We start from the raw sequence: 15,888 nt of genomic DNA on the forward strand, positions 1-15,888 counted from the left end.
AAGCATTTGGACAATCAGGAAAAATCAATGGAGGCCAAAGCTAAAGGATCAACAAACAATGCAAAGGACAAATGAGCTTGAACCAAATGGTGGCATCATCCTTGGAAGGTGTTAAAGAAAGAAGCTCAACTTTAAAGATCCAAAAGCAAGGCAAGCACCACATTGAAGATCAAATGAAGATTGGGTCAAGAGAAGTTCAAGAGAGTACTTAGAATGGTAGTATGTATTACCTTTCTCTCTTGTATTTTCTCTTGATCAAGGCACATCTTAAAACCCCTAAAAATATATTTTTCAAAGAGACTAACACACCATTTAAGGACTTAAATGGATAAGTGAATGGCCATGGTGGTGTACCAACATGTTGGGACCCATATGGCATTCAACACAACATTGAACAAAACAGAGTTCCGAAGAAACGACCTGGACCGGCAACTAAATCCTATCAAAACTTGTTTAAAATATTTTCAAATATTTTTAAAAATATGTTTAACAGATAGTGCTCATTTTTCTCATGTCCGTAGAGTACAAAAACGTCAAAATTTAACTAGAAATTAGGGAGATATGAATTTTACAAGTTGGAAGCAGATTGCTGGAAATCCAGTCTCTGAGCTCCAAGAATTTTTTTCAGAACTCTGAGCTCGGAACTTCGAGACATTTCTCGGAGTTCCGAGAAAACAACTAAGGATAAAAAAAAATATAGCCGTTGTGGCCCAACGGCTAGTTGAGTCTTTGACCCAGTTTTGACTATTTTGCCCCCCAAACGGTCATATTGAGTTGGGACTTCATATATACCCATTCAAATGGTCTAAAAGAGTTAATGAACATGGTCCAACTCTAACAAACCTTTTGAAAATCATTTGGCCATCATTTTTGGGTTTTTCTCTCCCACTTCTCTTTGTGCCTTGATTTGAGAAAATTATTTGAGATTGGTTTAGGCTTAAACTTGTTTATCTTTGAGGGTATATTATGAGCTTCATTGTGCATTGTAGCCTACTTAGAGGCAAATCTTTCTTCTTCTTCCTCATTAGATCGGTGGCAAGGGCATCTGTTTTTAATTCCCTTGTGAGGAGCACTTAAAACTGGGCGAAGTAGGAGAGTCATTGTAAAGGTGGCAAGGGCATCCTTATTTAATTCCCTTGGGAGTGTAATAGCCTTGGAGCCGGGCATCGTGGAGGTCTCAATAGTGGAAATCCTCAAGTATGACCTTGAGGAGAGGGGAGTAGGCCGTTAGACGAACCACTATAAATCTTTGTCTCACTTGTGGGATTGATATTTTTCTCTCCCTCTCACTCTCTTATTTGTGCTTGCATTTTTACTTAGAATTGAGTGAGTTAGCATTGGCATTAAAACTTGAATATCTTTACATTGCTAAATTTGCCACCTTAATCACTTAATTAAGTTTGCTAATCAACAAAGGTTTTGAACTTATATAAATTTATAATATTGTCTACGTTCAACTATTTTAAACTTAATTTAACAAGGGATAAGTCTTGGGTGAAATCTTATGAAACGTTTTTAAAAGGCAAAGATTTTATAAACATCATATTCACCCCCCCCCTCTAGATTGCCAAACCAAGTCACTCCTCAGATTTGAAGAAGTTTGAGCACATTTGAGCCAAATCTCCAAATTCCTCGGGTGAGTTTATTCTCTAGTAGAGTCAAGAAAATCAGTTTCTCTAGTGGAGTCTAGAATTAGCTCCCGCAGTCTTCAATCCCCAACAGAATTCTTTTATCTTTGTAAAGGGTCAATCTCAGAAATCCTAGCAAGTTTCTTGAATCTGATCTTCAGCAAAGATCATGCACACTTAATTATTCTCGGCAAGAGGTAATTAATCCATTAGTGAAACCAAATCTATTAATCATTCTGTGATTGTTCAAAATTCCTTGAGAAATTGTCAATGGAAAACTTCAGACCCTGATGTCTGACCTTTTTCCCAATAACTAGGTTGGTGATAAACATTCTGTGGATTTGCCTAGTTACTCCGTGGTAAGCCATTCTGTGAGCTTGTATAATTTGATATTCTGGTAAGTAACTCTTGGAGCCCGGTCTATCATTGATAATTTGTATGGCGAGAGACCGTTCTGCAGGTCCATATAACTATCGTTTCCTTAACTAGTACGATGATATGCCGTTCTGCAGGTTTCGTCTAGTTATTATGATAATTAGCAGTGAGAAACCAGTCTGTCGTATGTTTAATTGTCGACTTTTTGTGTACCTCTACCTAAATTAGGAGTCAGGTATACCAGTAATGGTTAGTAGGGTAAGAAACCGTTCTAAACATCCATATAACCATTGTCGACTGTAACTAGTTTGGTGATATGCCATTTTGTAGACTCATCTGATTATTCCATTGATTAGTGGAGAGAAACCATTTTTGGGTCCATCTAATAGTCCGATAATAAACTGTATTACCAATTTTTCTATCCAATGAGATTTTGTTTTATCAATTTATCTTGTGGTTCGATAAAAGGCTGTTTATCGATACCATTGTGGGGGTAATAGGCTGTATTACCGGTATTTGGCGTTTGGTGAAAGACTGTTTCACCAATTTGTCATGTTGAGTGGTAGAAGGCTGTTTTACCTAGTTACGTTTCCGGTGAAAGGCTATTTCACCAATGTGTTCTGTTGCCGAGTTACGTGTCCGGTAAAAGGCCATTTCACTTATGTGTTCTGTTTTACCAAGTTACGCGTCCGATGAAAGGCTGTTTCACCAATGTGTTCTGTTGTCGACTTATATGTCCGGTGAAAGGTTGTTTCACCTATTTGTTTTGTTGTGTGGTAAAAGGTTATTTTACCCATTTACCTATTGTCCGGTGAAAGACCGTTTCAATAATATCTAATTCCCTAAATCAAAACCCAATTTTTATTCTTTTGTTCGTAATTTTAGGCTGGTCGAAATGAGTTGTCTCGTCAACTTTGGCATTTGTGCGACAAGCACACTCTGCCAAAGAGGGGTATCTGTAGACACCTCATTTTGACCGGACCCTAAACCATTATTTGTTTGAATAAAAATCCCAAAATAAATGAATTAGAGTCCCAAAATCACCCAAAGAGTAGTTAAGGATATTACGAAGATCCCTGCGAAATTCAGAAAAATTCGATAATATTTGCCTAATAAGACGAGCCAAGTTTTTATCACATTGCAAAAGGGGAGTGAATTATCCAGTTAACCAATCATCTATGAACTAGAATAAAAGAGAGGTTAATTAGCAAAATCAGGGAATATCTTAGCCTATGATCTAAGCTAACACCTACAAGGGGGTGGATTCCCCACTAATATTTCATTAAACGTTTTCTTATGGACTACCCCACTCAACAACATACCAAAGCAAAACACATCAACTAAGTGGGTTGTCCCGAGGAAGATTGGGGGGGACAAAATTATCACCAAAACTCTATAAATAGAGCTCAAAGTCTCTCATTTGGGGGAGAATTCTCAAAAGCTAGGGTTTCTTAACTTTTCTAGAGAGAGAGAGATCTAGGGTTTGCCTTTCTTTTATTCCATAGTGAGAGAATTAGAGAGAGAGAGAGAAAGAGCCATCGGCCATCTTCTCCGGCCAATCTTCTCTACCGATCATCATTTTCATCTAGTTTTCTTCTATTTAGGGTCAGATCTTTCCTCTATATTCCTTTTACTCTTACAAACCTAATTAAAAACCTAATTTACTTTGTCGTTTACTATTCCTAACCTTAGCTCCAAAGATTCCGACGATCTGGTCGGAATCCATTCATCATCATAATCCACCATCTCAAGCCTCAACCTCCATTGATTCCGTAGAGAAAATTTGATAAATCTGAGAGAGATGGGATGAGAGATGAGTTGGATCTAAGAGATTGAGAGAAAAGAGATTTGAAAGAGAGTGAATAGGTATAGATCTGAGTGATTGAAAGAGAAAGAGAATCTGAGAGGGGAGCGGTAGCTAAGAAAGAGATTTGAAAGGTGAGAGCTTAAAGTAGCATAGGGAGAAGTAAGGTAGAGAGAAGAGGAGAGAGAGCGAAAGATTGGAGACAGAAAAGAGAGACAGAAAGTAGAATTCACATATATTATCAAAAGCATGGTATTCTCCTTTTCCTTCTTTTCCATTTCCTTGTATGTCATGAATCAGTTAATGTCTTGGTTCGATTTGGTTTTAAAAGTAAAAATTTGATAATTGATTTGATAATTGGGCTACGGTTTTAGGCTCTGGTTTTGAAAACATTTGAATAATGAGTTTTGATTTCGCTAGAAAATCATAATATTTCTTAAGGAATTTTATGACAAAGTTTGCAAGATTTGAAATGATACAAGTTCAATCTATTATTGCTATCAAAATCAATTTTCTGGCTTATTCTTAAGAATTGCAGAGATCTCTGAAGTTTAGGTTCTTAGCTTCTTTGATTGAATTGCATGAATAAGATGGAATGAAAGTGCCATTCATCTACTGTAACGGCATAAAAATTAGCTTGTTTTTTCTATTAAAATAAGATTGCTCTTTATTGTGAATAATTCTGAGTGATAGTTAGTTTGCTTTTCTTGTTAAGAATGTCAAGTTTAATTTTGTACGGTTACTAAATGAAGATGACGCTTGTGTTTGAAGTTCTTTTTCTTACTCTGAATCCAATATGATTTAGTTTCAAGCAATTATCTGTTTTAGGTTAGTAGCTACTAAAACTTGTACTATCATTTTTTTTATATCAACATGCTCCGGTATCAACATGCTAATATTGATTTGATTAGAGTTAAAGCAATGCAAATGTCTTTCCTTAGATTTGTATTCACACATATTTTTAGTAGATTGCTTTATGAATGAGAATATGAGCAAATGTTAGGTGATAATTTGCTCTAATACAATTTTTGTTGAGTTGGATCTCTCTCATGCTACAGGTTGATTATCCAACTTATCAAATTCGAGTACTATGTGCATGTGTTCTTTTTTATTCCAGTGAGTGTGTATCAATCACATATTTGATTTCATCATATTTATGATCATATATATTTTTTCTTGTTTGTATCCCTTGCTGTGCACCTAGTCTTGTTTATTGCATGTGAGGAAGATTGCTTTACATGTTTTAAGTTGGAGGTTTAGGTCATGAAAAAATCACAAGAAGAATGATTAGAATAGTTAGTGTGTTTGTTATCACCTTATCAAAGTCATTCATCGGCTGTCCAAAGAAAGGTTATTTCATCTCAACTTTCTCTAGCTTTCGTGATTGTTGCTCCTTCGTTCTCTAGGCTTTAGTTTCTATATGGTTCGTGAAATTCAAGTGACATTGTTTTGTTTTAACAAATAAATAAAAAAAATTGTTTTTTTTTTTGACACACCTGTGGTTCTTAATCCCTCACATTCAACATTGCCTCCCATGTCTTATAATCAGGAGACTTCAGTTAATCGCAATTGATGTTGTATTTTGATTTTTTTTTTGGAATTAGTTTTAGGTTTCCTTCTTTCGTTTTCCTTGGTTGTCACTTGCACCCTATCCTTTCTCCCTTTCTTCGATAGGAGCTTCTTCAATTGCAGGATTTCTTTTGAGGGATTAACCTGGGCTTGTGGATTTCCTCTATAATATATATTCTTGAGATTTCATTGGGATTCAAAACTCTTGGGTTCTGGTGTTGACGGAATGTTTCTTGAGCCAACCCCTTCTCTTCCTGCCTTGCAGCTTTTGCAGGTTAAGGGATCCCGCTCTCTCTTTAGGGTCATTCTTAGAGTTTAAGATTTTGTCCATTAGCTTAGAATTCTTTCCACTAGTTTAGGATTATGTTCACTAGATTATGATTTTGTCCACTAGTTTAGGATTTTGTCCATTAGTTTAGAATTATGTTCATAAGTTTAAGATTTTGTCCACTAGTCTGGGAAGTTGTCTAGAAATCTGTCCCCTCAAGTCTTATTAGGATTCTGTCTTATTCATTCCTTGCTTAATCTTATTAGGATTCTGTCTTATTCATTCCTTAGGATTATTCTTAGCATCGTTTTGGGACTCTCTTATTCATTTGTTTTCGGGATTTCCCTTAGCTTCAGGGATTTTATCCTTTCGTGTCGGCATTCCACCAGACTGTGGAGTATGGAGTATCTCTTGTATGTTCCCTTTAGCTGAAAGGGTGAAAACACATTAAAATTAAAAAAGAAAACACTTAAGAAATGCTAAAAATAAAAAATAATAGAAAACTTAGAAAACACAAAAAGCTTTTTTGAAAATACAGTTTTCGAACTATGTTGACTTGATCCCTTTCCACATGGTACGTAAGCAGCTTGGGTTCACCCAAGTCCAGTCAAACCTTTCAAAACAATAAAATGGTTTTTGAGAAGTAAAGAAAAAACAGTTTTCAACCAAAAAAGAAAAAAGAAAAGGCTTTTCTTTCCCTGGTCGACGGCATAATGAGATCGACATCTTTTGATTTCATTAGACCTAGGCGATAGGTCATGATGATTGCCCTCTCTAGCTTATTGTGCCTTTACCCCTTTTCTTTTGTTTATTATTTCTTTATTGATTCTTTAATTGCTAGCATGCCTATTGCTTGCACCTTTAGATGCTTATTATCTTAGCATGTGATAGATTACCGTTCTTTTGCATAGGTTTGCATAGATCACCTTTTTATTACTTGCTTATTGTCTTCTTATCATTATCTCTTGATACCAGTTCACTTATCTGCATAGCTGTAGCGTATGATTGTTTATTTCTTTCCCTATTATATCTGCTTAGCTGTAGTAGAGACAGAAATTAGGGTCATTCAACGTTGGAGTTGCACTCGTCTTTTCCGCCTCCCCATGAGAGATGCGGGGATTATTGATTTATTCTATATTTGGTATGTATATTTGAGAGGGGAAGACTGTAGACTCTAGTGCTCCTTCCAAGGTTGGGTGAAACTGATATCAACCCTCCTTAGGATGTGGATGTGTTTTTTCCCTTTCTTTATGGTTGTGAATGCTCATCCCTGAGCTATGTATGCCGTAGATAGGTCGTTTATTCGGGGATGTAGGTTCCCATTTACATATTTTCGCCCAAAATTCTTTAAAATCAACAAAAATGGCATTAGAGACCGAGTATCTCAGGCATTACTCTGTTATAACTAAATGACCGAACCGAACCGAATTGGTTTGGTCGGTTCGGTTCGATTTTGGTTTTTTTTTTTTGGAAATTCGGTTATTCGGGTTCGAGTTCGGTTATCTCAAAAAAAATAAAAATTGGTAAACCGAATAACCGAAATTATGGATAAAAATCATTATTTTCCCAAAAATAGTGCTACATGGGCACTCCGTAGGATGACCAAAACCATCCATTTGATTGACCACAACTTAATTAGGTTGTGCTCAAAAAATCATTTCGATTGGATGATCCTAGCCCTCCGATCCAAACTGAGATTTCGTGCACAAAAATTGAATAAATGAATTTTAATCGGTTCAGTTTTTGGAAATTTCGGTTCAGTTTCGGTTATCGAAATTATTTCGGTTATAAAATTTCGATCTATTCAGTTCGGTTATAACCGAATGAACACCCCTAGAGTGGGGTACTTAACACCTTCCTCATTCGTAACCAGACACGAAACCTATTCTTCTGGGACATCCTTTATTCATATACAGAGTTCATATGTGGGTTCCAGGTCCTTATCTTGGATGGCAACTCTAGTCATTATTTCCCATTGGATTCCTTATCCATATGGGGACATAGATGTTAGTACTACTCGGTTTTGGAGCTTTTGATCCCAAATCCAGTGTACTGCACGTCGTTCACGTCGAGAGCCACACGGAGCTCCCCATCGTGTGGAGATCGAGGGGGATTCCCCATCTTCCCTCGAGGGTCCCACGATAAGTTTGGGAGTCCCAATTGATTCACTAAATCCAAAATGAATAAATGTAAGCCTTGGTATTGTACTAGACCCTGAAATAATTTTTCCATGATATATCTTATTTACGAGGAATGCTAAACTGAGGGCCGACCTTGAATAAATTGGAGGAAAGGGCACCGTCATTGGTTGCAACTTCACAAAGTGCAATGTTCTTTTACTTTTACATATTTTGAATGCACTTTGTGAAGTTGCAACTAATGGGGCCCCCTTTCCTCGCATTCTGCAAGGGCTCCTTTCATCCGTGCATCTCTCTTTATTCATTGAAATATTTTCCATAAATTTTCTGTCGATCCAAATACCATAACGTCATTAACTAGTAATTTTTTGTCGTTTGCCTATCTGACACTCGCTGTTCAACGACAAAAAATACAGAGCATCTCATCTTATGCTTGCATGATTGGATTCATTTCAGGCAATAAGAGATCTAAAGCATGGGATATCAAATGGACGGTTCAGATCAATATGCCATAGTGGACACGCCAAACGGTATTACAACGAGGTCGCTCCATACTACACAGTGATTCTAATTATGTCTTTAATTTTGAATTTTGAATTTTGAAATTCTGGTGGGGCCCGCATATAATGCAGGCATCTCGCCGGACTTGGAAGAAAAGCCCAAAATGAAATAATAATAGACAGAGCAGCGACATTTTTATAAAGCCTGCAAATCACCTTCTGCTTTTCCACATTCAGATCTCTCTCTCTCTCTCTCTCTCTCTCTCTCTCTCTCTCTCTCTACCACTGTTTTCTAGGTAATTTATCTTGCCTTTCTTTTGTCTTCCGATCTCTTCTCATTCATCTCTAGATTTTGATTTAAAAAGAGAAACCCATTTCACAACTTGGATCTGTTTGTTTTCTCCATATAGATTTCACAGATTTGATTTCTTATTCATCAAGGAGAGATGGGTCGAGGTAACAGCAGCGGAGGTGGTCAGAGCTCGTTGGGATACCTTTTCGGAGGCCAAGACCCACCTAAGCCTGTTGCGCCCAAGCCCACTGTTGAAGCCGCTCCTGTGGAGCCTAAAGTGAACGGTGAACCTGCCGGAGTTTTGGCCCGCAACTTAAACAATTACCAGAGAGCAGATGGTCAGAACACAGGAAACTTCATCACGGTAAAGATCTTATTTACATGTTCGATGAAATGGTGCCTTTTTTTTTGTGACTGTACATTACATGCTCGATGAAATGCCTAACTGACTTTCTTTTGTAAATTGTACATTACATGCTCGATGAAATGACTTTTTTTTGTAACTGTACATTACATGTTCGATGAAATGCCTAACTGAAAGAAGGTGGCGTCTGATTTTACAGGATCGTCCCACTACCAAGGTTCATGCGGCTCCCGGGGGAGGCTCCTCCCTAAATTATTTGTTTGGCGGGGGAGGAAATTGACGGGGTCAAGGGTGCAGAAGAATCTCTTTCAATTTCCTTGTGTTTTTTTTTTTTGGTTTTTCTTTCTATAGTTCTTTGTCATGATGTGAATGGAATATTTTTCTGATTTCTGTCTCATTCCTCATTTATTACGTATTTTTCAAATCCAACCTATGTGTTGGAAATGTGGTGGGTTTTTTCCTACGCAGATCTGCGCGTATTAGGGCTTGTATTGCACAGGAAGAAGAATCTTTGATCAATCCAGATTGTCCACCATGTGATCTAAGTTTTGAAATTAATCAGAGAAAATCGTTTTTACAGTCACTCATGGGCATGATGATCAGGTCTGTGAATCTTGTCGGCCATCAGAAAGCGAGATCTAAAGGCCAAAATAATTTCTGGGAAGATAAATGCTGCAGCAATACAGCATGCAATTAACTTTGATATATCAGTATACTTGGATTTATGGGTCATATCTAGACCTGGCAAACGGGTGGGTCGGGCCGGGTCAACCCGCGGGTGATGCGGGAGCGGGTAACACGGGTCGGGTCAGGAGATGACCCGCATTTTTGCAGGTCAGAATTTTGGTGACCCGTGCGGCCCGCTGGTGGGCCGGGTCAACCCGCGGGTCACCCGCAAATTCAAACAGTAGTTTTTTTTTTTTCCCACAGATAATAATTTTCTACATGGAAAAACAGACGTGAGGAAAGAATAGAAGAGAAGAGCAAGAGGAGTGAGTCTAACCGATTTGAACTCGGCGGCAAAGACAACCGCCCAAAAACAGTGTTTTATTTTTCCTTCTCGTTTTTTTTTTTTTTCTTGAGCGATCGATTTCTAGTTTTAAGAAAAATCTCTCACGCAAATCGTATGCTTCGGGTTTAAGGAGAGAAGAAGGCACGTGGATGGCTTCTGTGAGATAGAGCCTTTTTTAATACTGTAAAAAGTCATCTGATCAAATGTCATCAATACAGAAGTTCTGTCATACAGATGCTATTTTTGAATAAAGCGCCCATTAGATCAATTTGTTTTAGGTCCTAATGAGTGATGATCCAAACCGTCCATTAGATGGCCCACAGCCTAAATAGGTTGTGCCCCAAAAATCATTTCAATAGGTTGATCCTAACCCTCCGATCTATAGAGGGTTAGGATCAAGTGATCAACCCTCTAACATTCAAATCGGAGGGTTGGGATCAACCTATGGTGCTAGCCACAACCTATTTATATTCTATGGTGCCAACCATAACCTATATAGGCATCAAACCCTTAAAAAATAGATTAGCATGACAAAATCTAACTAGATTAGCATAACAAATCACCACCCTTTAAAAAACCAAGTGACTTGCGGGTGCCCGCGGGTTGACCCTCCCGACCCGTGTTTTTGCGGGTTGGGTCACCCGCGGGTTAGTTTTGACGGGTCACTAAAACTCAGACCCGTGCCCGCAAATTTGCGGGTGGGTCGGGTCGACCTGCGGGCACGGGTCGCTTTTGCCAGGTCTAGTCATATCCGTTTGTTAGATACTTAAAGGGCAATGACCCACTTCTATTACAATATTCACCACCTATTTTTCAAAATGGACTGTACAGACCATACCATTGGACCGTACATTTTATGGACCACAAAGTAAATAGAGGTTGTGCCCAAAAATCATTTTCATAGAATGATCCTAGCCTTCCGATCTATAGGGGTTTGATTATATGGGGTTCTCTATAGTTCGGAGGGCAAGGATCATCCTATGGAAATGATTTTTGGGGCACAACCTATTTACATTGTTGGCCATCAAATTGAGAGTTAGTTTCATCCTATGGTGCGGGCTGTACAGTCGATTTTTTAAAATAGGGGGTGAATATTGAAATAGAAGGGGGATGAATTTATCATAGCCCTATTTAAATTTACAAAAATCATCACAGGTGATCGGTGCGGACGACTGGCAACCATGATGCATTTATAGCAATTTTTGCCAATGTTTATGATCTTTTGGCCGATTTCTAATATATTGTCCGATGTTTTTATCCCATTTAAAAAAACTGATCAAGAAAATAAAAAATATATATTTATTTGGAGCCTGTTTCATGCCCAAAATATGAGCCTTTTACTTTCAGGCTCTGTTCGCCTTCCCGAGAAAGCAAATCCCTGGAAAACAACCTCTTTATTCCTTGACAAGACAGAATTCTGGTGTTCACTAGCTTTCTCGGGAAAATAAAATTACACATGTGGAATTTCTACAATAAGTCAAAAAATGACAAGGAAAAGCCCATCCCCCCCTTTAGGGTCTTAATTAAGGGAGATTAAAAATTAATCTTCTAATTAAGCACTAATTAGTCTAACCCTTGTTCAAATATGTATATCAATAAAAGCAAGGATTTAGACTTTCTAATCATGCACATTTACTAACCCTTGTTTAAATGGATATCATAATGCAATTAGGATTTATAACATTTAACACAAGTGCATTTACTAACCCTTGTTCAATTAAGGCATAAACACAAGTAAGGTTAGAGATTACCAATCACCACACGTGCAAGAGAAGGAAAGAGAGAGAGAGAGACAATGCACACCACAATGAGGACGCCAAGATTTTATAGTGGTTCAGTCACAACTTGACCAACACCACTCTTCTAAGTTTGGCTTCTTAGGTAGTCCACTATGGTGTGATTTCAAGCCTAATCTGGAAGCTCTTACAATAAGCTTTTTCATTCTCAAGGGCCAAAGCGAAGCCCGTCGCACGAAGCCTTGGAAAGGAAATCAAACCCTCACACATGATTCACCTTTCTTCACGGCCGAATCGGAGACCCTTTTCTTCACTTTTCTTTACGGGCCGAAGAGAAGACCCTCTCATGAAGAACAAATAAAATGTAAAACTCTCAATGCCTCTTAATAGGCGGATTACAACTTTGTAAGCTCACATTCACTCTAAGAAATAAACAAATAAAAGCCCTATGGAGTGCCTCTTGATAACATGTTGAAATGGAAGATCAAAGAGGTTTTTAGCTTTTGAAATAAAATGTTGAAGCTCAAAGAGAATTGGTCAATTAGAAATTTTAGGCTTAATTAAGGGAGATTAAAAATTAATCTTTTAATTAAGCACTAATTAGTCTAACCCTTGTTCAAATATGTATATCAATAAAAGCTAGGATTTAGACTTTCTAATCATGCACATTTACTAATCCTTGTTTAAATGGATATCATAATGCAATTAGGGTTTATAATATTTAACACAAGTGCATTTATTAACCCTTGTTCAATTAAGGCACCAACATAAGTAAGGTTAGAGATTACCAATCACCACAGGTGCAAGAGAAGGAAAGAGAGAGAGAGAGAGAGACAATGCACACCACAATGTGGACACCAAGATTTTATAGTGATTCGGTCATGATGAACACATTTATGTATGAATGGTAGTGGTAGGATGCATGTATATTTTATTTTTTAAGCGGTGCTACTAAGATATTTTTGTTGTTTCAGGGTTTTTATTGGAATTATGAAGGAAATGGAGCTTAACATATGAAAATAATAAAGAAATGACCAATTGCCATGAGAATCCAAAGTTCCAAGATGCCTTAGTTGGCCGAATTGGCATGATGCTTTAGTAGGATCAAATTGATAATGCCACACCCCCTTACTTTGCTTTGAAAGATGAAATTTCAAGGATAGATGATGAAAAATAAGAGAAGAGAAAGGATCTTAATTCCAATGGTTGAGATTGAAATGATTAAGAGAGGAGAAGGGAATTATTAGTTGTTTATGTGCATTACAAAGGAATGGTAGATTTGCCATTTGCGAAAGTATATGGCATGCTTGCAATTCATTTGAAAGTTAGGGACAATTTGGTTTTAGAAAGTTATTTTTCTATTATTTTTCTACCATTTAGAAAGTTACTTGACAAAATAATTAGAAGGTTTTAGATAAACCTTTGAAAAGAAAAAAAAAGAAGAAGGAAAGTAACCCATGTGTTTTTTAGAAGAGATATAGAAAGATCATTCAAGCCTTAACTTGTCCTTTCATTTGTTTCCTAAGATTAGCTTTTTAATCTCCACCTTACGTCTTTTTCAATCCCCTAATTTAGCAACCCTTCTCACCCAAAATCTATATATTAATCTCTCTTGAACTCTCTCCCATCTTTTTGAATTTTTAGTCTCGTCTCGTCTCGTCGCGTCTTCAGCAGTTTTTTTTTAATTTTTTTTCTAAAACTTCAATGGACCATAACTTCTTCGTTTTAGCTCCGATTCGCGCGTGGTTAGATCCGTTGGACTCGTATCGACGAGAGGAATCCGATCAAGGCTTGAAAGAGGACAATGATTCAACCATTGAAGGAGAAAAAGAATAAGTTTTTCTTATTTTGCTCTTTATTTTAAATTATAATTTGATGTATTTTTGCTTTCAATTTCAATTAAAGAAGAGTTCTTTTTATTTTCTTTATCCTTCTCAAGTTTTTCATTGCAATTCTCTTCTTTCTACTTTTTATTTTTATTTCTTTGACTTTCTTCATAGGTAACTAAATCCTATATACTTAGGGTTTAGTTGAAGCCATGGCGAAGGAGAAATATTTATAATTAAATCAATATACTCGGTTGAAAATTTGTGTAGGATTTTGTGTTTGGAAAATCCCAATCATTCATGCCATTGGCTTTCTCCTTTGTATGAATGATTGTTGATTAACAAATATAAAGTTCTATATAATCAATGTAAATTGAAGAGTGGATTTGATTAATTACTTATAAGGAATGACATCCCTTTGATCTTATTTCTTATTGACTAGTTAATCGAATTTTCAACCAAATTCAAGAGTTGTTTTAATTAATCAATCTAATCCAAACCCATGGTGGATTCTAACCCTAAGTATTCTTTTATATTGAATTAAGGTTTTTACATTATTCCAAATTACTTTTGCAATTTTTCAATTTACTTAAGCCCTTAGAATTTGGTTTTCTAATTAGATTAGAAAAGTAGTTAATAAAGATCATTACCGGTACACTTTGCCTAAATTAAAATTTCCAAATCGCAATCTTATTTGTGTCCGATTCTTAGATTGTTTAGAATAAAAATTCATAGATATTGTTGGCTCCAAGGTACATCCACGGAAATCCTGAGTAAATGCCAGGCATCATATATCATAGTTTATATTCAAAGTGATACAAGAATAGGATTCACAAACAAGATTTCTCTTTCCTGAGTTCGACCCGTGACTACACGCAATCCGTGCACTTGCGGTTATTTAATATTACAAACAAGTTTTTGACACCTTTGCTGTAGACACCCCATTTTGACCGAACCCTAAAAAAAATCCTTTAAATAGGTGAATTTCATGTCCCAAAATCAGTCCTAGCATAGGTCAGGGTCCCATTTAGGTCCCTCTAAAATTTCAGAAAAATCCGTTGCGGTTTGCATAGCGAACGAGAAGGGTAGATAATGTTGTGTAAATTTAGTGTCACAGAAGAGGTTTGCATTATCCTGACCCGCAGGTGACTGGTGGGAGTAAAACATGGGTGATTTGCTGCAGGAGGGTGTCCCTGGGTAACCAGAGAGGCACGAATTTATCTCTTTTTATCTCATTAAAATTTTTACTCATGGGCCACCCTTTCCAGCAAAGTAATGTAAAAAAAAATACACAGAGGGAGTGTCCAAGCAGCTTAAAGGGGGCGATTTTATTCCTTTATTTTCATTAAAGCTTTTCTTATAGACCACCCTTCCCAACCAAAGCATAGTTAAAATACATTGTATGGGGGTTGTCTCAACAAATTCAGAGGGTGATTAATTAAAGGAATTTTCTATAAATAAGAGGATCAAGTCCTCATAAGAAAAAAAAAGGGTTTTTCCCAAATTCTTTAGAAAGAGAAGCTCTGAGATGAGAGAGAAAGTAGATCTGAGCCAAACCCTCACCCTTATTCCTTTTCTTCTTCTCCGATCGTCCATCTGGCAAGATCACTCGAGCTCCGGTCGGATTTTCAACTCCGGTCATCTTGTTTCTTCTTGGCAAGCTTCGGTTGTTATTATTATTTTTTCTTTCTTTTTTTATCATCAAAGCTTCAAATCCTTGATTCTAGTTTTCAAACCTCAAGGTAGCTTTTAAAAACCTCCGATCTAACCATAGCCTCTGCGAAAATCATAGATCTGTTGATTTTCTCCTTACAAACCCTTAGAATTTTAGATTTCATCATTTTGTTCCAATCTAGCCGTTACAGTCAGAAATATGCTATTTGAAATTGAAAGACAAGTGAGGAATTTGATACAAATCAAGATCAGAAGGATAAGAAAAGAAAAAAGCTCATAAAGTGATGCATTTTAATGTCTCAGAGGTTAAAAAAAAAAGAAGAAGAAGAAGAAGAGCATAGAGCATAGAGCAGAGGATCAGAGGTAGAAAATAACATTATCATCTCATATAAGGTGAGCTTCTCTTTTATTATTCGATATTCTTACTAATGCACTATGTTCTTGTGATTAACTAGTTTTATTTTGTTTATCTATCCGATCGGTTTGATTAATTTCCATGTGTAAATGAGATATTTATCTTTTGAGGATAGCACTATGAGTGATTTTATAATTTGACTACTGTGATTAAATGGTATTTACTTCTGGGCAAAGATATATGCAATCGCTAATTGATAGTGCTCTGGATCAGGTCAATTTAGAAAAATTATGCAAAAATTCATATAGAAGTAGATAGCTTTAATTTTCATTGAGGTGATCTCGAAG

At 36.7% G+C, this 15,888-nt stretch overlaps 1 protein-coding gene across 1 annotated transcript; it reads left to right on the top strand.

Annotated features, from left to right (window-relative positions):
* Nucleotides 1-8,421: 8,421 nt before the first annotated feature.
* LOC143886114 (protein SPIRAL1-like 1) lies at nucleotides 8,422-9,324 on the top strand. Its single transcript, XM_077390081.1, has 3 exons — nucleotides 8,422-8,578; nucleotides 8,693-8,938; nucleotides 9,138-9,324. Exons 2-3 carry the CDS (start codon nucleotides 8,729-8,731, stop codon nucleotides 9,216-9,218), a joined length of 291 nt encoding a protein of 96 aa, XP_077246196.1. The 5' UTR covers nucleotides 8,422-8,578; nucleotides 8,693-8,728; the 3' UTR covers nucleotides 9,219-9,324.
* Nucleotides 9,325-15,888: the final 6,564 nt, after the last annotated feature.

This window comes from Tasmannia lanceolata, unplaced genomic scaffold (assembly GCF_043159265.1).
Source record: "Tasmannia lanceolata isolate RefF3 unplaced genomic scaffold, GAP_Taslan_0.1 ptg000011l, whole genome shotgun sequence".
NCBI lineage: Eukaryota > Viridiplantae > Streptophyta > Magnoliopsida > Canellales > Winteraceae > Tasmannia > Tasmannia lanceolata.

Excerpts from the sequence above, each read along its gene's own strand:
- LOC143886114 (XM_077390081.1), top strand. The coding sequence starts at position 8,729 with ATGGGTCGAGGTAACAGCAGCGGAGGTGGTCAGAGCTCGTTGGGATAC. Across the intron at positions 8,939-9,137 it reads ACACAGGAAACTTCATCACG|GATCGTCCCACTACCAAGGT; the intron begins GTAAAGATCTTA and ends CTGATTTTACAG.